Source organism: Belonocnema kinseyi, chromosome 4 (genome assembly GCF_010883055.1).
Source record: "Belonocnema kinseyi isolate 2016_QV_RU_SX_M_011 chromosome 4, B_treatae_v1, whole genome shotgun sequence".
NCBI lineage: Eukaryota > Metazoa > Arthropoda > Insecta > Hymenoptera > Cynipidae > Belonocnema > Belonocnema kinseyi.
In genome coordinates, this window is record NC_046660.1 from 72830679 (window position 1) to 72854108 (window position 23430).

A 23430-nucleotide genomic window follows, 5' to 3' on the forward strand; every position below is an offset into this window, starting at 1 on the left:
TTTTCAGATGCTTCCATTTATTAAAATAATAATTATTGGGTGGACCATTTCTTTTAATAATTCTAATTGTCGAATCTAAATAGTTCAAAAAATATAATTGCAATAAAGTTTGTCTTTTTAATTCATACATCATAATTTAGAAATAAGTACATTTTGAAAAGGTTTCAAATCATAAAATAATAATGATTTAGCAGATACATTTTTTTGAATAATTAAAACTTTCGAATCTAAATCACTCTAAAAGTATGATTGCAATAAAGTTTGATTTTTTAATTATAATATATCATAATTTAGAAATAAATTCAGTGTTTTCATGCTTCAATTAATCATAAAATGAAACATAATTATTAAATGAAATCATAATGTGAAAAAAAACAGGATCGAATATATACTAAAATAATAAGTTTATTATATATCATTTACAATTCAACAAAATACAAATTAACTTTCACCATCCTCTCCACTTTCAACGACTTCCTCCTCAGAATTTTCCCCACTTCCAACGAAAGTTTCCTCTGAAACTTTAAGGAGCGCAGAAAACTGCAAATTCGGTTTGCATTCAACTATTGAAAACCTTTGTACATCAATTTTTTCATCATCATCCTTGCCTTCATTCTGATACAAAGTTGGTTTTCGTAATGTATGCAAAACATCTTGTCCATGAAGAAAATCCTTTGATATTTCGCTTTCATTCTTCAAATTAATTTCTTCCTTATCATCTCCAGACTTCAGAATATCGAGATTTGGTTGAAGTATTTTTTTCTGGTTATTTCTAAGACCATCATCGCCATTCATGGACGAAGAAATATCAAAAGGCAGAGGAGGAGGAAGAGGAATCTCTTTTTCAATATCGGAACAATTTTCGCCTCCTTCTTTAGCAGAAACTTCCTGTTTAACGTTTTTGTACATTCTTTGCAAAGCTTTGGATTCTCGCTCAGACATGGATTTGTGCTTTTCTATCAACGCATCCTTCAATTCACTCATGAAATTCTTAGCAAGCAATTTATCAAATTTGTAATTCTGTATAACCGACTCGTCCCCATCCTCGTAAAGAGGTTTTATATATTCCTCTTTGATATATTCCTCGAAAACCTCATCTAAAATTTGAGGTTCCAAATTAAAAAGAGTCACTTTAGGTTTTAATTCTTCAGGAAGAGGGTTCCTTTCTTTAAAACTTGCTTCTTTAGATTGTTCGTGTTGTACTTTAGCTACGAGCAAAGAGCTGAATTCGGTGAAACTTCTCGCAGTGTCTATTTGTTTATAAATTTCGTTTAAATTCTGCATAATCTTTTCAGAAAAATTATCGTCCGAGTTGACATCGGCATGCGAATCAATTTCTTCTAATGTCGAACGTATGTTTTTATAAGCTGATTCTAATCTGTAGGCTGTTAAATCTAAATGGACGTACAAATCTTGCCATTTTGAAACCTTAGAACCTCTGAAATAGAAAAATATAGTTTAATAACAGGGTGTATACCCAAATCATAGAAAAAATTCCCTCAATTTTTATTTGATCTTTATATGCTTAAAATTCAGTGTATTCTTAACATATGAATATTTTGAATCAAAGATATTTTCCGGGCGACTAGAAACCCTTTAAACTAGGAAAAATAAGAAGATTATTCACGAAAATAGAAAAATATATTGTAAGCAAAATTAATCCAATTCATAACGCTTCAAATTCCTAACATTTAAAACAGAAATTTGATATTTTTAACAAAACAGATCAATTTTCAAGCAAAATAGTTAAATTTAATTGGAAGAAGGTAAATTTTCTACAGAAAAATATTAATTTTCAACTAAAAAAAAAAAAAATTTACAACAAAAAGTAAAAGTTCGATTTTCATTTTGTTACAATCCGGGGTGTATTGTGGGTAAGCCACCCGACTTGAACGTAGGTTAAATGGAGGCTGATGTGATGGTGGTTCGTAGTGGGTAGGGAGCCGTTCGCTCCCCCAGGCAGCGGCCATTGGTACACCGTGTTCGTTGGTCGCTGCTCGACTTCCGTTGAAGAACGGTTGGGAATGGGTCTTCTTATGGGTAGGTTCCGGTTGTTTCCTCGAATTAAGCTATCGAGCCGGTCAATAGACCGAGGCTTGTCCTGCCGGCTACTTGACGGCTGCTAGTGGGTGCGTGGCGCACCCTTGACGGTCAAAAGATATTTCCAAGTCTGGAGACCGTCCATGGATTGGATTTGGTGGTGGAGGGCCCGCACACAATCGGGGTTGTGTGGACCACTAGTCACGTCCTAATGGGGGGCCCTAGCACGTACGAAGACGTAAGGGCCACGAGTCACGTGTGGGTGAAGGGCCCTGACACGCACGAGGCTTGAGGGCAATAAAGTAACAAAAAAGTGATAAAAATCATATTTTACATAAGTTTAGCGCGTTTACTTCAATGTGCAGAGTTCCATGTGTACAGTTTTAACGTGTAGAATTTAATGTGAATAGTTGAACGTGTACAGTTGAATTTGCACAATTTCAAAGAGTAGAATTTTCAAATAACGAAATTAAAAATTTAAAAGAATTAATGTGCAGAGTTATTATGTGTAGACTTTGCTGTGTAGACTTTTTCGACTTACTATTTAATGTGTTGACTTTTCACGTGGTGAATTAAGTGTGTTCACTTGAATGTGTACACTTAAATCTGAAGACTTTCACGTGGTGAGATTAATGCGTAGACTTCATGTGCACAGTTTTAGGTGGTGAATTAAATGTGTAGAGTTGAACAACGTGTAGATCCGATATGTGTAGTATCGATACCCAGCCGGTTGATTATTGAAACGCCAGTTGTTATCTGCACCCATGATTGGCTGCACGGGAATTGGAGCCACATGGGGAGTATTGTAGGCACGTTGAGGATTCGAGTATCCATTAGTCGTCATTTCTCCGGCAGGTGTCTGCTGTTCAAGTGAACCAACAGGTGCCTTGTAAGGCGACTGTTGCGAATACATTTTCGAGCAAAAATTCGGAGGCTGAGGAAGGTTCTGCTGATAAGCAAAATCCATCGGTAAAAATGATTAACTCCGCGACCCTTCTATTCCTACTTAACTTAAACTTATTCTACAAGGAAGTAAATTAATATTTTTTTACAACGTCGCAATTTACGTAGACTTATGTTTAAATCAAAAATCGACCGCTTTGGTTATGAGGGAAAGCTTTCGTTGAGATCCCCGACTATGTACGCTGTTCGCCTGAGAGGGAGGAAGAAAGGGAGAGACAGAGAGTGTAGAGAAAGGAGGAAGAGAGAGCGCGTCGGATGGAAAAAAGAGACGATAGCGTACGTGCCTGCTCGACGCAGATGTTTGTCCCCTGGAACGTCAACACGGCCGGAAAATGTCGAAAATAGGCCTGGGCACTTTAAAAACCATTAAGAGGGTCGATGACTCACTTGGGTAGGCAAACTCGTCGATTTAGAGAATCCGTTTAATCGGCATTTAGTCACGTAGGACCTTCACACCAATTTGCCCCTTTAGGGAATTTTCAGTGAAGGTCACGTATTCCGAATGCTTCGATTTCACGGTTCTCAACTATGTCCTTTTGACATGCAACAAACTCCACCCCTACCCGGATAGAGTTTGCATACCCTTGTGAGAAATCTTAGTGATTCTGTTTACCCTCTGAGCAATCCGTCATAACCTAAGCCTGCATGGGTATCCGTAGTGCAACTACATAATGGTACCTTACTGCAGCCATCTCTACAATGTTTATAAATGTTAGGGTGCGTTCCGGCAGCCCTATTAACTAATTATGGTAACGGTGCGTTGCGGCCGCCGTGGAATACACAAACTATATACAAATTAGGAGGGTACGTTGCGGCAGCCCTTAACTACAAAATTATATACAGGTTACTGCAGCCCTTAATGAGCTGACCTATCTTACATGTTTCTCTATCGATGTCGTCACCGAGGAGCATAGGTTCGTGTTTCTCGGTAGTCGATTGGATCCCATCGCTGTAAGTTATAACGTCGCCTGGCGTCATTGCTTGGTGTCTCGTCGCTATAGTTTTCATCGTCGAGGTGCTCGTCTAGAGCCTGGTCCCGACCCTTGTTGGCACGCGGGTTCTGCACGCGGGTGTAAGGTACTCTCGTTCAACTCCGCCGACGCTTTCGGCAACCGTGTCTCGGCCGACGCTTCCGGCAATTTCGTCTTCGCTAAAGTCGTTGGCATTGTTTCGAGGATCTGGAGGCGCCTGCCCGGCGGCATCCTTCTCGTCGTTATCAACCTCTGCACCTTTCGGGCAATGTTGTCTTTCCAGACCCAGTATACATCGCCAGCAGTGTGATCTAGGATCTGGAAGGGCCCAAGTCTGGCTGGAACCAAATTGGTATTAAAACCAGCAGCTTTGCTGGATGGTTGATGGTTTGGAACGTACAACCAATCTCCAGGATAGAAGTGGGGTAAGGTGGGTGCGGCTGCATATCGAGCCTGATAGGCGACTTGCCTTAAGCGGGCTTCGTCCTCCCGTTTCCTTCGTTCGTCGGTTGGTTGTGGTTCATCGAGAACCTGCTCCAAGTTCCACTCTCCGACAAGAATTGACGCGAAGAATTGTTTTTCCCATGAGGAGATAACTCGGGGTGACCCCTGTCGCTGCGTTGTGCCTCCTACGAAGGCCGAAAAGCAGCTCGGGCAGGTGTTTGTCCCAAGTACGCTGATTGCCCTGATGCAAGCGTAACCTGAGTCCCTTTTTCAGCTCCTGGTTGCGTCTCTCAGTGGGGTTTGCTTGTGGATGATAGATGGGCGTCGTCCATAGTTCGCAACCCCACCTGTCGCTATCCTCGGCCCAAACATTACCCGTGGATTGTGGGCCGTTATCACTCAAAACGCGGCGCGGGTAGCCGTATCTGCTAAAAACTCACTTCCTCCAGTTTTTTTTACCATTTTAGAAGCGTCAGATGCCCTGAGGGGACACGCCTCAACCCAGCGGGTAAAGAGATCGGTCACCACAAGTATAAACCGGGGACCCTGATTAGTGCGTGGGTACGGTCCCATGAGATCGACGGCGACCGCATCTCAGGCTTGTCGGGCTGATCGTGGACGTTGATTGTCAGGTTGTCTTCCTCGTACTGGTTTACAGCATATACAGAGATGACAGCCGGACACGTAGCGCCGGATTTCGCGGTTCATCCCTGGCCAAAAGGACAACTCCTGAATGAATCGCAGTCTCATCTATGCCGGGATGACCTGCGAGTGCTGCGTCGTGATATTCCCATATCATTCTGGAACGTAGATTTTCTGGTACTTGCAATCTCCACTTTCCCTGATTCATGTCCTTACGCCAGAAACCCTGAGCGGTCAGTCGGTTTCGACCGAGGAAGGCCTGCTCCTCGGGCGTCGGCTGAAGGACAGTCTGAAGTTCTCGCCAGCGGATAGCGTTTCGGTTAATTGACGGATCTTCTTGCTGGGCTTCCACGATCTCGTGGAAAAGAGGGGGCCCAGCCAACGCGCTAAGAAAGGGCACTGTGCCCGCTTCGGTGTGAGTCGTCTTGTAAGTGGGCGGTAACATGATAGCTATGTCGGGTTCGCCGGGCGAAAGCTCGTTCGGGTTAGGATGTCGTGATAAGGCGTCGGGCAGCTCGTTGTTCTTTCCTGGTACATGTTCGATTGTACGTGGGAACGTGCTAAGGAACAAATCCCAAAGACTGAGTTTGTGGCGGGTATCTCTCTGGCGCTCCAGCCAGGTCAGTGTTTTACTATCGGTCCGCAAGGCGAAAGGACGATCTTCTAGGAACGGCCGATAGCGTTTGATTGCACATACGAGGGCGAGGCATTCCTGCTCATTGCAGTGATACCGTGCTTCGGTGAGCGAAAATTTCGCACTGGCGAAAGAAATGATTCTCCGTTTACCCTCCGTATCTTCTTGCATGAGCACGACTCTCATGCCGCGAGCGCTGGCGTCAGTTTGAAGGATTAAACGAAGTTCGGGATCTGGTCGGCTAAGTGTGACCGGGTTTTGAAAGGCTAGCTTCGCGGCCTCGAAATGCTGGAGGGCGTCAGGCGTAATCCTGTAAGGGAGTTTAGTGGAAAACATGTCGAATAAAGAAGCCAATATAATGGAGGAGTTTGAAATGTACTCCTTTACCTAATTGCATACCCCTAAGAAGGAGCGCATCTCCTTTCGGGTACGGGGAGGGGCGGCGTTTCGTATTGCTTCAATGTATCCGGTTTGCGCCATGTTTCCATATGTGCTTATGATGTGGCCCAAGTATGGCAAGGTAGTCTGACCGAAGTTACACTTGGCAGAGGCGACAGTTAATCCGTAGATGGAGAGCCTTTTGAAGACTAGAGCCAAGTGAAACAGGTGCTCCTCCCAGTTGCGTGGGTATATCACTATATCATCCAGATATGCGATTGCGTGAACTCCCCATTGCTCTGCTAAGACCTGGCGCATCATATTCTGGAACGTCCCTGGAGTGTTCTTCAGGCCGAAAGGCATGACCCGAAATTGAAATTGCCCTCCGCCGGGTGTTGAAAAGGCCGTAAACTGGCGTAAGCCTGGCGACATTGACACCTGCCAGTAACCACTTTTCAAGTCGAGGGTGGAGATTACCTTCGCTGTACCTAAATCCTTTAAGGTCTCTTGCATGCGCGGCAGACATTGTGGAGCATCTACTGTCATACTGTTGAGGCGCCGGTAGTTGATGCAAAGACGGTGGTCGCCGCTCTTCTTCCCGGTGATTACGATGGCTGAGCTGAAGGGGGATGTCGTTGGTTCGATGATTTCATCTCGTAACATCTCACGAATTTGGTCGTCGATGTATTGCCTTTTTTCGTCGAAGTATCGGCGAGGTGCCTCTCTGAAGGGTTGCCCGTCCTTCAGTCATATCTTGTGCTCGACGTTAGCTAAGGTTTGTTTAAACCGTCCCCCATCGTCAAAAAGATGAATGTGGGAACGGATCAATCTAATAAGCTCAGCCTGGTGTTCTGGTGGAAATTCATTTCGGACCGAAATTTCCTCTGTGAAGGGGGTGAGTTCGTGTATTTGAGGGAGGGGGCTAAGGTAAACCCTTTGTCGCCCGATAGTACCGACGAAAATACAATCCGCTACGTGATCGTGAATGACCCTGTGTTGCTTCAACCAGGGTCGACCGAGTATTAGCTCAGCACGGAGTTCTGGACTAATGTGAAAGAGATCGGGGTAAGAGGCTTCCTGGAGAGTGGGACGTAGTGTGACGGCTCCGTTGAGTGATATTGATGCTCCTACGACCGCTATAAGAGCGTGAGGGGGTCCGTTGATTCGGCTGCGTAGTTAGGCCTCCGACAGTAAGGACTAGTTTACGAAGTTCTCAGATACGAGTGTATCGATCTCAGCGATGACTTCCCGTCGGCCTAATAACATCCGGACTCGAGGGAGGCTGCTGAGGTCCGCAGCTACGGCACTTAAGAGAGGGGTGCCCGGTATTTTGACGGTCCTTGATAACGGGGCATTCCCGATGGAAGTGTCGCCCTAGGCATTAATGGCACTGCGGCGGGGGTCTAGTTGTTGGTGTTGTTTCGGAACTATTGAGAGGTGCCTGTGTCGCAGAGCGGATGCGGAAGGTTCTGCTAATAAGCAAAAGCCATCGGTCAAAATGATTAATTCCGCGACCCTTCTATTCCTACTTGACTGAAACTTATTCTACAAGAAAGTAAATTATTATTTTTTTACAACGTCGCAATTCACGTAGACTTATGCTTGAATCAAAAATAGACCGCTTTCGTTATAACGGAAAGCTTTCGTTAAGATCCCCGAATATGTACGCCGTACGCCTGAGAGAGAGGGGGAAAGACAGGGAGTGTAGAGAAAGGAGGAAGAGAGAGCGCGTCGGATGGAAAGAAAGAGACGATGGCGTACGTGCCTGCTCGTCGCAGACGTTTGTCCCCTGGAACGTCAACACGGCCGGAAAATGTCGGAAATAGGCCTGGGCACTTTAAAAACCATTAAGAGGGTCTATGACTCACTTGGATACGCAAACTCGTCGTTTTAGAGAATCCGTGTAATCGGCATTTAGTCACGTAGGACCTTCAATCCAACTTGCCCCTTTAGGGAATTTTGAGTGAAAGTCACGTAGTCCGAATGCTTCGATTTCACGGTTCTCAACTATGTCCTTTTGACATACAACAATTTAAAAAAATTAATTGTAAACCAAAAGAATATTAATTCGCAACTAAAAAGTTATATAATAATAATTATAATTGTCAAAGAAAAGATTATTAATTCTCAACAAAAAAGTTCTATTTTCAACGTGAATGATTAATTTTCAACTGAAAGAAAAATAAATTTTCAATTAAAAAAAAAAAAATTTTCAAAAAAAAGTAAAAGTTAGATTTTTTTTTAAATTAATTGTTAAACAAGAGATTATTAATTCTCAACAAAAAAGTTATATTTTCAACCAAAATGATTAATTTTCAACTAAAAAGAAATTTTTCAAAATAAAGTAAAAGTTACATTTTTATTTGAAAAAATAAATTGTCCACCAAAATAATATTAATTCTTAACAAAAATAAACTTTCAACAAAAACTAAAAGTTAGATTTTTATTTTTAAAAATTAATTTCCAACCAAAAGAATATTAATTCGCAACAAAAAAGTTATGTTTTCAAGCAAAATGATAAATTTTCAACCAAAAATTAAATAGTACAGTTTTAGTCGAAGAAGCTGATTTTCATCCAAAGAGATGAATTTTTAAATAGAATTATACAATATTCAACTAGGTTACTTAAATTTCAGTTCAAAAATTAATTTTTAATGATAAAAAAAATGTTCAGGAAAATAGTTAACTTCACAGTTTAAAAAAATTAATTAACAAAAATTCTCTACAAAATAGTTCAATATTGATCCAAATTGATAAAAATTAAACTGGAATAGTACATATATAAAAAATAGTTCAATTTTCAGCAATAAAGATGAATTTCTAACTAAAACAATAAATTTTCACGTAGATTAACTGAATTTTTAACAAAAAAGAAGGTTATTTTTCTATAAAAAAACATCGCGCGCTACGCGCTCGGTCTTTGCATTTCTTCCGCATTCGGGCACTGACCTTTTAAAATCAAAGGTGAACGGACTGACAACTGTAATTTTGTGATTTTGAACACTCTTTTGTTAAAGCTCTTTTGGCATTAACGAACACATTCTCATCACGTATCTCGTTATTATACACAACACTTTTATATCAATTATAATACATTTTTGATGTAACTATGCAAGGGATTACTTATTAAGAAATTGCAAAATAAAAAGCAAATTGGATTTATCATGATTATTTTTGTGTTTGTTTCTTATTTTGCTTTAAATTGTATTCTAAGCTGCTCTGAAACATGCATCATTTCAATAAATGTATATCATTAAAATTCATAATATGCTTAAAAATTGAATCATACTAATTCTTATCTCCTTGTTTTTATACTTTTTAAATTTTTAATGTTGTTTTTTACGATTAAATAAAAACTACTGCGTGTCTGCATAGGGTCCCATATAGGAACCTATGTCCTCTCTCGTCTTTTCTGTGCTTTTTCCAAAAAGTTAATTTTTTAATTTTTAATTTTATGTTTTACGATTAAAAGAAAATCTACTCGTCCTATCGAAAAATAATTAATAATAAATTTATCGACCTTTTTAGGCGAACAACTTTTGCCCGGCAATTTAAATTCATACCTTGTGTCGCTTTTTCAAACAAATTTCATATTTTTATTTAGAATGTTATTTTTTACGACTAAAGCAAAAACTAACTGTCCTATCAAAAATTATAGCTCTTTTTTGGATGAACAAGTTTTGTCTCATTTTTTCTCGTAGCTTATATCGAAAAGTGATTCATTCTTAATTTGGAGTTCTTTCCAGGGCGCGCAATTTGAGCTTTTCCATTTATTTCGTATCTTGCATAGTTTGACCAAAAAATGGAATGTTTGGATTTTTCATATTTTTGGTACGATCAAATTTGGAGTGTTCAACTTCTCGACCAAATTAAAAAAGTTGTTATCATAGTCCTGTAGGGCTTTCAAAAAGCAAAGTTTTTCTTCTCTTAATTTTTTTTATATCATGCGTTTTTTGGCTTAAAATTTTCATTTTAGTTTTATTTTTTGGATTTTGAAAATGCTCTAACTCTGATAACTTTCTTTTTATACAAAAAAGTCTAAAGGATAAATTGTTTAAGTTTTGAAGTACTATGCACAGCCGTGCATAGAATTTTTACATCTTGAAAAAATGTGGTTTCAAAAATTTTGTGGACGATCAAATTTTGAATTTTCAACTTTTTGACCAAATTGAAAAAGTTGATATCATAATCTTGTAGGGCTTTCAAAAACCAACGTTTTTCTTCTCCAGAATTTTTTTGTATCATCTCAAACATATTCAAAATGTGCCTAATTTTTGAATTTTCATCCAAAATGGCTGGCTAACGAACTTGACCTTTAGTTTAGGACACTAAACGAGTGTACCAAAGGGCAATCTAATAGATTAATTTTTTCAAAAGCTATCGTGTTCACAGACAGACAGATAGGCAGTCATACAGACAGACACGTTCGTAAAAACCTGTTTTTCGGATTCAGGGGGTCTCAAAACGTGGACACTTGACAAAAAGTGTGGGAGGGGGGAAGGTCAAATTTTACACAAATCCAATACCTTCTCTGATGACAATGTATAAAATAATGGAATATTCAAGTAGATTAGTCAAATTTTCAGTTTAAAAATTAATTTTCCATAAAACAAACAATAAAATACTTCAATTTTCAATCAAAATAAATTCATAAGTAAAATGATGAATTATCAAATTAAATAGTTCAATTTTTAACAACAAAAAAAATGAATTTTCAACCAAGAAGATTACTTTTCCATAAAAAAGACAAATTTTTAACAAAAAACATAAATTTAAAAATAATGATAAATTATGAACCAAAAATCAATTAGTTAAATTTTCAGTTTAAAAAATTTGTTTTCAACTATTTTTTTGGTCTAATTTTAGTTCAAAATTATAGTTTTAAATAAACAATTCTAAAATAGTTTAATTTTTGGGACTTTTAAACTAAAGTTTTTTTGGCTTGAAAAGCTTAAATTCGAAAATATTTGACTTGAAATTTCTTAATATTTAGAGATTTTCATTTCAAGTTTCAGTGTTGTAGTTGCAAATTCAAATATTACAAATGTCAAGACAATTTTACTAATGAATCTTGAAAATTTACCAATTTGCTTTCCAATTTTTTGAAGATTTTTGAACTCGACATGGAAAATTGAATTATTTTTAATTTTTAAATGTTTCAAAATATTAAACATTTACAGCTAGAATTTAAAAAAAAACTTCGAATTTAACAAGGCTTAAAATGGTGAAATTAGAAACATGTATTTTTTTTGAATTTTTAGTTTCGCAATGAGTAATAATTCTAAATGAAATGTTACGAATTGAACAATTTAAAATTAAAAAGTTACAAATGTTTTTTTTTAACAAAATAGATCAAAATTAAACTATCTGTAATTGATACCTCAATCAGAGAGAAATTCAATAATTGAATAATTTCTTTAATTTTGAATGGATACAATTTTGAAGTCCCGAATTTTGATGTTGATCGCTAAATTTTCACTGTTTCAATTTCATAAGTTTGAATTTGAGAATAAAAAATTGAAATGGTTACATTTTTAAAAGTATGATAATGTAAAAATTCTTTTTTTTTAGACTATTTAGATTTTATTTGCAAAAATGTTAAGAGTTTGAGTATGAAAAAAGTTAAAGGAGAAAATTGCGTTTTATTTTTTGAATTGAGAAAATTTTGCCTCATCAATTTTAATGTTACATTGAATTTTTTATGTAATAAAAATTTTTAATTCTACAATTTTATAAAAATTGATATTGAAATATTAAATTTAGATTTCAAATTGTCAAATTTGAATCGTTTCGAATTAAAAGTTAATTAAAGGCAAAAGTTTTCAATTATAAATTATTAAATATGGAAGTTTAAATGTAGATCTACAAACAATTTCAATTCCTTTGATTTTTAAATGTTCCAATTTGAAAAATTTTAATCCAAAATGGTTAAATTTTTAACATTTAAAAATTTTCCTTGTTTTTTCTTGGTTATATTATTTCTTTATTCTTTTTTTTAAATTTTTAATGTAATTTCTTAAAATTATCCGATTTTAGATGAAGATTAAAAAAATTAATTATTTAAAATTGAAAAACATTTGATTAGAAAAATTCAAAATAGTTTAATTTCGAAAAGCATAATTAACCAATTAAAAGCTTTGTAATTAATTTTTTCAGCTTTAAATGAGCTTCGTATTCCTTTCATTTTTAATGTTCTATAGTAAAAAATTCTTTAATTTTTATTGTTTTCAATTTAAAATTAGTTTATTTTAAACCTTTTTTAAAGAGTAATTCAATTTTGAAGATTGGTTATCTAAATACTTTCCAGTTTGAATGTTGAAAATGACGGTGAATTTATTTTTAATGTTAGAAAAATTTGTCCAATCAACTTAAACGCTAAATTATAATTTTTTGTATATAACAAACAATTTATAATCCTATAAGTCTTGAATTAGCGTCCTTCGAACCCATCAATTTAGTTTTTATTTTAAAATGTAAAATTATTCAACTTTAAACGGTTTTAATTAGAAATAGTCTAATTTCAATTCCATTGAGTTTTAAGGTTTTGAATTTCAATTTTCAGATTCTTCAATTAAAAATAAAACTACTCAATTTTGAACGCTTTGAATTAGAAATAATATTTCAAGTTCTTTCAAACAAAATAGACCAAATTACAAAATGTTACTCTAAAATTTTTCAATTTTCAGAGCTTCGGATTTAAAGTTTTCCAACTTGAAAAGACTATGTATTCAATTTCAAACAAGTTTATTGAGAAATTTTTCAAGTCTAATTCCTTTTCAGCTCATTCAAAATATTTTACTTTTTCAAAATTTTATCTAATTTGCAATAGTTTGATTTGGAACCCTTTCAATAGAAAATCGTTTAATATATATTTTTTACTTTAAAGGATTTAAATTCAAAATGATGAATTATTTATTATTGTTTAAAACAATTTTTAAATCTTTATTTATTTAAAAAGTTGAATAATAATGTACTTTAAAATTGCTCATATTTTACTGCATTTACTGCAACTTTTCATATGTTTATTAATAATAATAAAGAGATTATAAACTGAATTCTTACCTAAATTCTTTGTGTTCTGGCATAAATTTCTTGCTTGAGTATTCATTCAATAATTTCAGTATTTGAGAATGAACTTTCTCTAAAATGGTAGTGAATTTATATATAATTCGAGAAAGTTTCAGTTCTGGACAGCCACTAGAATTTTTCCAGGTTTCTCGATTATATGCAATACCTAAAAGATGAAGCATCTCCGATTGAAGAAGAAGATAGGTATAATAGAGATTCTGCAAAAAAAAAAACGATTTAAAATCTACTGGTATTTATAAAAAAAGTAATTTTAAATATTTAAAACAAGAATATTAAAAAAAATGAATTTTTTGCAAAATAATTGAGTTTTCAGCCCGAAAATACGAATTTTCGACCTTAAAATATGAATTTTCTACCATAATAATTGAAGTTTTAAATAAAAAAAAAAGCTATTTAAAAAAATGGAAAGAATCTAATAAAAAAGATAAATTTTCAAAGAAAAGTATAATAGTTCAAATTTCAGTAAAAAAATTAATTTTTATAAGAAAAACGTATTTTCTAAGAAATATTTAAATCTACAACCTAAATAATTAAAAAAAAAAGAATACATTAAATATCCAGTAAAGAAATTAATTTTTAAGGAAAAAGTTAAATTTTCAAATAACAAAATGAATTTATTACTATGATGATAAATCTTCTACAAAACAAGGAATTTTAACTAAATATTCGACTTTTCAACACAAAAGATGAATTTTCTATATCAAAAATACAAATTTTCCATAAAATAAATGAATTTTCAACTAAAAATAAATACGTTAACAAAAAAATATTAAAGTTAAATTTTGTATTAGTGAAATACAATTTTTAAAAAATTAAAAAAAAACAACTAATTTTCAGACAAAGAAATGAATTTTTAACGTTGAAAAAAGTTTTAACGTTAAAAAAGTGGAATTTATGAACCAAAAATATGAATTTTCTACCATAATAATTGAAGTTTTAAATAAAAAAGATTATTAAAAAGAAAAATTTTGTATTAAATAAGATACATTTTCAAGAAAAAAATGAAATAATTATATTCTCAATCAAAAAGATAAATATCAAACTAGAAAATGATTTTCAATAAAGTAGTTACATTTTCAATCAAAGAAATGATATTATAATATCATTTCTTCAATTGAAAATTTAACAAAGTATATGAATTTTCAACTAAAAAAGAAACATTTTCAAAGAAAAGTATAATAGTGCAAATTTCAGTAAGAAAAATAAATTTTCATAAGAAAAACATATTTTCAAAGAAATACTTTAAACTCCAACCCAACTAATTAAAAAAAAAGTGTGCTTTAAATTTTCAGTAAAGCAATTAATTTTCAACGTAATGTTAGAATTTTCAAGTCAAAAGATAAATTTTATATATAAAAAACACAAAGTTTCAACAAAATAAATGAATTTTCAACCCGAAATAAATACATTAACAAAAAAATATAAAAGTTAAATTCTCTATTAGTGAAATGCAATTTAAAAAAATAAATAAATTTTAAAAAAATAAATGAATTTTCAACCAGAAATAAATATATTAACAAAAAAATATAAAAGTTAAAATTTCTATTAGTGAAATGCAAAAAAAAAATAAAATAAATTTAAAAAAAATGAATTTTCAACCAGAAATAAATACATTAACAAAAAAATATAAAAGTTAAATTTTCTATTAGTGAAATGCAATTTAAAAAAAAATTAATTAAAAAAAAATGAATTCTCAACCAGAAATAAATACATTAACAAAAAAATATAAAAGTTTAATTTTCTATTAGTGAAATGTAATTTAAAAAAATGAATTTTCAACAAAATAAATAAATTTTCAAACTAAGAAATGAATTTTTAACGATATATAGAATAGTTCAAATTTCAGTTAAAAAATTAATTTTCAAGGAAATAGTTAAATGAATTTGCAAAATAATTGAGATTAAATTTCTACGAAAAAAAAAACAAATTTTGAACAAAATACAATTTCGAAAAAAATGAATTTTCAACCAAACAAATGAATTTTGAACAAAGAATAAAATAGTTTAATTTTCAGAAAAAAATCAATTTACAATATAAAATAAATTTTCATTAAAATAGTTGAATTTTCAACCAAGCATATAAATTTTGAAACAAGAAGATTACATTTCTATAAAAAAAGAACAATTTTCAAAACAAAAAATGGAATAGTTACATTTTCAGTTGAAAAAAATAATTTTAAAAAAGTTAAATTTTCAACCAACGAGATAAATTTAAATCTATAATAAGTAATCTTTGAACAAAAAATAGAGAATTTTTAAGTAAATATTTTAATTTAAAACCCAAAAGATGAGTTTTCTATACAAAATTTTTCTTTGTTCACAAAACAGATGAATTTTTAACAAAGAATAGATTTAATTTCTCTCAGAAAAAAAATTTTCCACAAAAAATTGAATAATCAAATTTTCAGTTAAAGAAATGAATTTTCAACTAACAGATTTAATCTTCAACAGAAAAATGAATTTTTAACAAAATAGTTGTATTTTCAACCCAGCAGATGAATTTTATAAATAAAAAAGACACATTTTCAAAATAATACATGCATTTTCAAACTAAAAGAGCTAAATCTTCAACAAGGAAATCAAATTTAACCAAAAATAGACTAGTTAAATTTTATATTAAAAAAAAAATTAATTTAAAACCAACTAAAATAACTTCTTAACGAAATAGTTGAATTTTGCACCAAGCAGATCAATTTGCATCCAAGAAGATTAAATTTCAATAAAAAAGATCAATTTTTCACCAAAATAGGAATAGTTAAATTTTTAATTACAGAAATGAATTTTTAACTAATATGATGGAGCTTTAACATCAAAAATGCATTTTTTTACCAAATATTTAAATTTTCAACTAAAGAGGATACTTTTTCAACTAAATATGAAATATTAAAACTTTCAGTTAAAAAATTAATTTTTTATCGAAAAAACATGTCTACCAGTTTCTACCAAAAATAGACGCATTTTCGACCCAAAAAGAAGAATTTTTAACGAAACAGTCGTATTTTCAAAGAAATACATTGAATTTTTAACAAATTTGCACAATTTTCAACAAAATAGTAAAATTAATTGCAATTTAAGTTTATAGAAAATTCCCAGTGTTTCCCCGAATTTAAAAAAAAATCCGTGATATGTAGCAACCCTGAAATGTAAAAAGAATAGAAACTTTGAAGAGGTTTTAAATAAAAAAGGATTCAAATTAAAAAGTTTACCTTTAAACTTTGATAAGTAACTTCGCCCTTTAGGTAGAAAGATTCAGTCTCAAAAGCCGTTATTAAATCATCAGTACTGAATGAAGTTGGTAAAAGTTTCAAAATTGCCTTGGACGCTCGATAATACATAAGTGAAATATTCTCTAGAGATGATATAAGAATTTCAGTCAAAGGTGGAAGATACATTTGCTTCGATTTTTCCAGTTCACTGAAAAAAACATATATTAATAATTTAATGGCTCAGTTTTTAAATAATTGTTCTCGTGTGATTTTGGTTAAAACTTACATGAACTTCTGGACCGGTTTTGTTGAATCCAACCTCATTCTGAATGAGTGCCTCAAAATCTTGAGACTTTTCTTGAATGAGATATAAATTTCATTTTGTAAAAAAATAAGACGTTTCAGATTTTTAGTGGTAGTCCATCGTAAAAACTTTCTATGTAAAGTCAAGGTAAAAAGTGATGAAGCTAGTACGACATTTAAAACATTTTTGTGCTTTCTATTCATTCCACAAGCTGCAATTGTTAGTGATGAACCTAAGAAAGGCAACCAGTGCAATGCTTTTCTGAAATTTAAACGTCATTTTTAACGTAGGGAAATAATCAAAAATAATGAAAATTAAATAGGAAAATTAACTCACTTAAAAAAGCATTCCTTTTTGCCACTAACGAAAGTTTTTATTTTATACACATGATCATCTAAAAGACAATCTAATCTCAAAATAATTCTCAATTGTTCATCAAAGTACTGATTATCCTGAAACACATATTTCAAGTATCATTTCACTTGAATAATTATTATTCTAAAATAAAGAGACGTATAAAAATCTGGAATAATAGACTTTGACAAAAATTCGGGTTGCGAAAGAATCCCAATTTCGAAATTCCCTGGCTTTCCCTGACCAAATTTTTATTTTCATTGCACTACATGAATTTTCAATCAAATAATTTAATTTTTTACTCAGAAAAATCAATTATGAACTAAAATGTAAACAATCAAATTTTCAGTTAAAGAAATTAATTTTCAACCAAAAAAAAAGAAATTTTTCAAAAAATATTTACAATTTAAACCAAAGTATGATAAAAAATGTATTCTTAAAAAAATTGTAATATAGTCGATATTGCCATACAAAAATATTTTAATTTTCAATCAAAACAATACAAACAATTGAAAAAATTCGAATTTTCAACAAATTAATTGAATCCTGAACCAAAACGGGTTACTTTTTGAACCAAAAAGAGGAATTTTCGGGAAAAAAATATTTTCAGCCAATAAAGAAGAAAATATCATTCAAATAGATGGGATTTAAGCCCTAAGATTTGAATATCGAACAACAAAATTAATTTTAAACCAAAAAAATGGATTTTTCTAAAAAAAAGAATGGCACTTTTAACCAAAAAATGACGAATTTTTACCAAAATTAACGAATTTTAAAATAAAAAGGGAAAAGTTATATTTTCATTTAAAAAAATTTGACAACTAAATAATTAAATTTTAAAATAAAATCATGAATTAAAAAAAAAAACAACTGAACTTCCAAACGAAAAGATGGATTTTCACACAGAAAAGAAGTATCTTCAATAAAATACATGAATTTTCAACTAAATAAAAATATCAATAAGAAAAAACGAATTTTCAACCAAATTAATAAATTTCTAGCAAAAAAAAAACAAACGAATTTTAAATAAAATAATTAAATAATGAAATAAACAAAAATGTCAGTTTTCAAGCTAAAATAGAATAGTTAAAATTGCAGTAAAAAAAACAATTTTTAAACAAATATAATAAACCAAATTTTTATTTTCATTCCACTACATGAATTTTCAATCAAATAATTGAGTTTTATACTCAGAAAAATGAATTATGAACAAAAATGTGAAGAATTAAATTTTCAATTGAAGAAATTAATTAAAAAAAAAAAGAAATTAAAAAAAAGTTACAATTTAAACTAAAGTGATGATAAAAATGTATTCTTAACAAAAAGTGTAATACAGTCGATATTACCATCAAAAAATTTTAATTTTCCATCAAAAACATACAAATAAAAAGAATTAGAATTTTCAACAAATTACCTGAATCCTTAACCAAAACAGGCTACTTTCTCACCACAAAGAGGAATTATCAAAAACAAAATAATATTTTCAGCCAATAAAGAAGAAAATCTCATTCAAATAGTTCGGATTTCAACCCTACAATCTGAATATCTAACAACAAAATTAATTTTAAACACAAAACATGGACTTTTCTAAAAAAAAAAAGAATTGCATTTTAACCAAAAAATGACGAGTTTTTAAAAAAATTGACGAATTTTAAAATAAAAATGGAAAAGTTATATTTTCTTTAAAAAATTTGACAAAATAATTAAATTTTAAACTAAAATTATGAATTAAAAAAAAACGAATTTCCAACCCAAAAAATGGATTTTCACCTAGAAAAGAAATATTGTTAATAGAACACATGAATTTTCAACGAAATGAAAATTTCAATCAGAAAAAACGAATTTTCAACTAACGTAATAAATTTCTAGAAAAAAAACCAAAACAAATGAATTTTCAATAAAATAATTCAATATTCAAATAAATAAAAATGTCAATTTTCATGCAAAACTAGAATAGTTAAAATTTCAGTAAAAAATAGTTTTTAAAGAAATAAAATAAATTTGTTAGAAAACAGTTAAATTTTCAGGGGAAATTTTGAACAAAAATTAAAAATCTTCCAACAAAAACATGAATTGTTAACCAAATAGTTGAATTCGTTACAAAAAACTAATTTTGTACAAAGAAAAAAACAAATTTTGAACAGAATACAATAATTTTCCACTAAAAACATAAAATTTAAATCGAAAATAGAAAGTTAAATTTTCAATAAGAACAGTATCTCAACATATTTTTTTTAAAGAAATGGTTAAATTTTCAACCAGCGAAATTAATTTTTAACTAGAAAGATAAAGTTTAAAAGATTGAGAATACTTTTCCACCAAAAAAGACGAATTATTCAGCAAAACAGTTGAATTTTCCCCTAAAAACACACTTTCCATTAAAAATAAAATATTCAAATTTTCCATAAAACAAAATGATTACAAAACAAAATATATTTTCAACGACATAGTTAAATTTTCAACCCAAAAGATAAATTTTCGACTAAAAAATACATATTTTCAAAACAATACACAAATTTTCAACTAAAAACGATAAATTTTCAACCAAAAATAAAATATTTCAAATTTTCAGTTAAAGAAGGGGATTTTTTAAAACCAAAATGATCAATCTTCTACCAAAAAAAATAATTTTTAATCAGATAGTTAAATTTAGAAACGAAAATGTTTTTTTTTTCAAGAAAAAAAGACGACTTTTAAACAAATAACATAGATTTTTCACTAAAGAAATAAAAAAGAGAATTTTCCATCATAAAAAAACACAAATTAAAAAAAAGTATTTTTAACAAAATAGCACGTTTTTAAACCAAAAAAATTAATTTTTAACGAAAAAGATAAAGTTCCAAATAATGAGATTAATTTTCTACCAAAAAGACGAAGTAGTGACAAAAAAATTAACTCTTCACTAAAAAAATAAATTTTCAATGAAAAAAGAAGAAATTTTCAGTTAAAAAACAACGAATTTTCAAACAAATAGTTATATTTTCAACAAAAAATTTATATTTTCAATAAAACTAATGAATTTTCAACCATGAAGATTAAGCTTCTATCAGGGAAGATAAATTTTCGACGAATAAGTTTAATTTTCTACCACAAAAGATTAATTTTTAACAAAATACATAAATTTTCAAAAAAAAAAATTCAATTTTTAAAGAAATTTTCAACGAAAAAGATGAATAAGAGTCCAAAGGGAATAATATTCTACAATAACCAACAACACGAGATACATTTTCAACAAAATACAGAAATTCTGAATCAAACATGAAACAGTTAAATTTTCGGTTAAAAAATAAATTTTCAACTAAAAAAGATAAATTTTCAGTCGAAAATAGAATAGTTGGATTTTCAAATAAAGAACGGGATTTTTAAACTAAAATGATGAAAATTGAACCAAAAAAATTAATTGTTAACCGAATAGTTGAACTTGCAACCGAAAAGATTAATTTTCTACCAAAAAAAAAATTTTCAGCAGAATACATGAATTTTCCACTACAAAAGATCAAGTTTAAAGTGAGTTTCAATAAAAAAATTAAACTTCATTAAAATAGTTAAATTTTAAACCAAAGAAATTAACGTTCAACCAAAAAGATGATAATTAAACTAATACAATTTCCTTTCTACCAAAAAGGTGAATTATCCAAAACAAATAAGTTGAATTTCCACCTAAAACCGATATATTTTCAGCTTGAATTATAATAGTCAAATTTATAGTAAAAAAATAAATTTTCAATAAAAAATGAATGAAATTTCAACCAAAAGTATTAGGTTTCTATCAAAAAATATAAATTTGGACGAGAAAGATTAATTTTATGCCAAAAAGATTAATTTTTATGAAAATACTTGAATTTTCAAACAAATATTTAATTTTTCAACTTAATAGTCAAGATTATGAACGAAAAAATGGAAATTCTTTGAATCTGTCATGTTTTTCCTAAAATTACTGGACTAGCTTTCAATTCCCTGACCTGCAGCAACTCTGCATAATTATTATTGAAAAATAATTACCTGCATCGGACAAAGAAGAGAGCTACAAAGAGTGTCGTAAATTCTTTCGTTAATTGGTAGAGAAATCTGGAAAATTATTTGCAAATAAAATAAATCTTAATTATTTATAGAAATACAAATAATATAATTGTACGAAATTCAGATGAATGAAATAGTATTACGATCTTGACTATCGTTAAATTACCTTGGACCATACACTATTATATTTTTTTCCATAATCAGAGTAATCATTTCTTTGTACAGGAACACATTCAAAATCCTTAAATCCCAATCCCGTTAAGGCTGCATGTAATTCGCTGCCCTATAAGTGAAAAAATAAAATTAATCCAACATATAAGATATTTTTCAAAATATTTATAAGAATTAATTTTACCTGAAGAACGACATCTTCGTCTTCAAAACACTGAATTTCGCTTGCCATTTTTAGACTTTATTTCCAGTTGTTTAGAAACACTTATGTTTAAACTTTTTCAATTAGCTAACACATTTCACAGAGTTGTTTTCACTTTATTTGAATAAAATCGCGTTGTTGAATGCAAAAATATACTGTAATTATAAACATTATAACCTCAAAGTTGTAAATATATAATTTAATTAAATGATATTCCGATGAAGTAACACAATAATTATTTTTAAATATACACAACTTATTAAACTTATAAAATACTACGCAACTAAATCTATTTTTTAAATAATAGGTCATGTAAAACGAATAATTGTGAACATTTTTTATCGAGTTACACCATTACACTTGTCCTTTGAAGGTTATGAAACTCGTTATATTTACACAGTGCTACCAACCATTATCTTATAGCGTATTCGGTTATCCTGCACTGGTACACTCCGATCTGCATCGAAGCTGGTCGGAGTGAGAAGGAAGGAGTAAGAAGAAGTAAGAGGGAGCGATCGGAGTGCTCTTGGAGTACACCAGTGCAGGATAAACGAATGCGCGGTTAGATCATGCTACTGTTACGTCTGTTCTGAGGCGGTCCTGGCCCTCTGCTGGTGAATTGCAGAAAATCCTCGGATACCGCCAAGTTTGAATTTTCTTAAATTTATTTTTAAAATTTAGATTTGTAATGTCCGTTATTGCAAAAAACGTTAGCCTGAAATTGGGATAAAGGTTATTTTGAGAAATTAAAACACTGTTTAATCGTAATAAAATTATTATGATTCAATTTTCTCAATGCAATATGTATATATTTTAGGTCACGCACTCTCACAAATAAAAAGGGTCTTGTAACCAAAGATGTTGTAACTAATAAAGAATCGTATACAATTTTAGTTCAAAAATGAATTTTAAAATACCGATACTTAGAAAATTGTCGATTTTACCAGTTTTAGGTTCCGACGGCTTTTTTTCTTTAATAATCAATGTTTTGTCTTCAAAATTTGGGACATGATAGCGACCATGCTAACGGACGTCCCCACACACTTTTTTGTTGGTTTAATTTGAAAAGGTTTTAATTTAGCAAAATCTGATTAATTTGCATAGCGCTTAAGAATTAGTATCGATTTTACCAGTTTTAGGTTCCGACGGCTTTTTTTCTAGAATAATCAATATTTTGTCTTAAAAATTTGGGAAATGATAGCGAACATGCTAACGGACGTTCCCACAAACTTTATTTGTGTTTTTTTTTTCAAAAAATTTTTTGATATTGCTAACAACGTATGTACATTTGGAGGTTATGTATGTTACAATTCTCCTGTGCGTTACTTCCAAACTACACAATATTTTTGGCCGAAAACTTTGGACTTGCAAAGAAACATAGTACAATAAACTTTTTTGTTATTATCCCTCAAAAAAGAGTACGGGGACGTCCGTTATGATATTTTATATCATCTCCGAATTCAGCTTTTAAAAATTTTCATTTTTGTGGAAAAAAAGCCGGGGAAACTGTAAGTATCACATGTCCTTAAAGATGTAAAGACACGTGCAAATTGACCTGTACCCATGCGAAAGCTATTGTCTACTACCCTGCCTTCATACGCATTTCACAACCTAAATTCCTGTCCTTTGAATAGGTACACGTGTCAGATTTTATCATTGAAGCTAAGAGATTCCATGAAGTTCCAACTCGTCTATTCTATCCTGTTTTTATGCTTTATAATTACATTGGAATTTCTTTTAGAAATGTCTTATCTTATCACTGGTATGTGCATATTTTAACTAGTTACGACAGGGCTGAGTTAACCCTTTAAGGCTTTTTACGCTTCCTTAATTTATTATTGATTTACTCCTAAAATTCCTAACGAGTGACTAAAAATATTTAATAAAAATTCGATTCCGTTACACTAGCAGCCTGTTACGTCCTACCTTTCGGATCCACTGAATAATATAAAGAATTATTCTTTGATTGGTGGATTCCTTTTCTAGTCGTAAGGTTCGCTGCTGACTGGCGTT

General features: G+C 30.8%; 1 protein-coding gene across 3 annotated transcripts; it reads right to left on the reverse strand.

Annotated features, from left to right (window-relative positions):
- Nucleotides 1-385: 385 nt before the first annotated feature.
- On the reverse strand, nt 386-23159 carry LOC117171961. Of its 3 annotated transcripts, none has more exons than XM_033359651.1 (9): nt 23142-23159; nt 21400-21572; nt 21211-21327; nt 21027-21092; nt 17007-17122; nt 16653-16931; nt 16367-16574; nt 13135-13358; nt 386-1438 (listed from the first exon to the last, which is right to left on the reverse strand). In XM_033359651.1, the coding sequence occupies exons 2-9, from the start codon at nt 21445-21447 to the stop codon at nt 442-444; spliced, it is 2055 nt and encodes a 684-aa protein (XP_033215542.1). In that variant the 5' UTR covers nt 21448-21572; nt 23142-23159; the 3' UTR covers nt 386-441. The 3 variants fall into 3 exon arrangements, with proteins under 3 accessions (XP_033215542.1, XP_033215541.1, XP_033215540.1); XM_033359650.1 differs by lacking the exon at nt 23142-23159 and adding an exon at nt 21828-21932; XM_033359649.1 differs by lacking the exon at nt 23142-23159 and having other exon boundaries at nt 21400-21936.
- Between the last annotated feature and the right edge of the window lie 271 nt (nt 23160-23430).

Coding starts and splice junctions, on each gene's coding strand:
- LOC117171961 (XM_033359651.1), bottom strand. CDS start 21,447: ATGGCAAGCGAAATTCAGTGTTTTGAAGACGAAGATGTCGTTCTTCAG. Junction 16,932..17,006: donor AAAAAGGAATGCTTTTTTAA/GTGAGTTAATTT, acceptor TTTAAATTTCAG/AAAAGCATTGCACTGGTTGC. Junction 16,575..16,652: donor AAACCGGTCCAGAAGTTCAT/GTAAGTTTTAAC, acceptor TGTTTTTTTCAG/TGAACTGGAAAAATCGAAGC.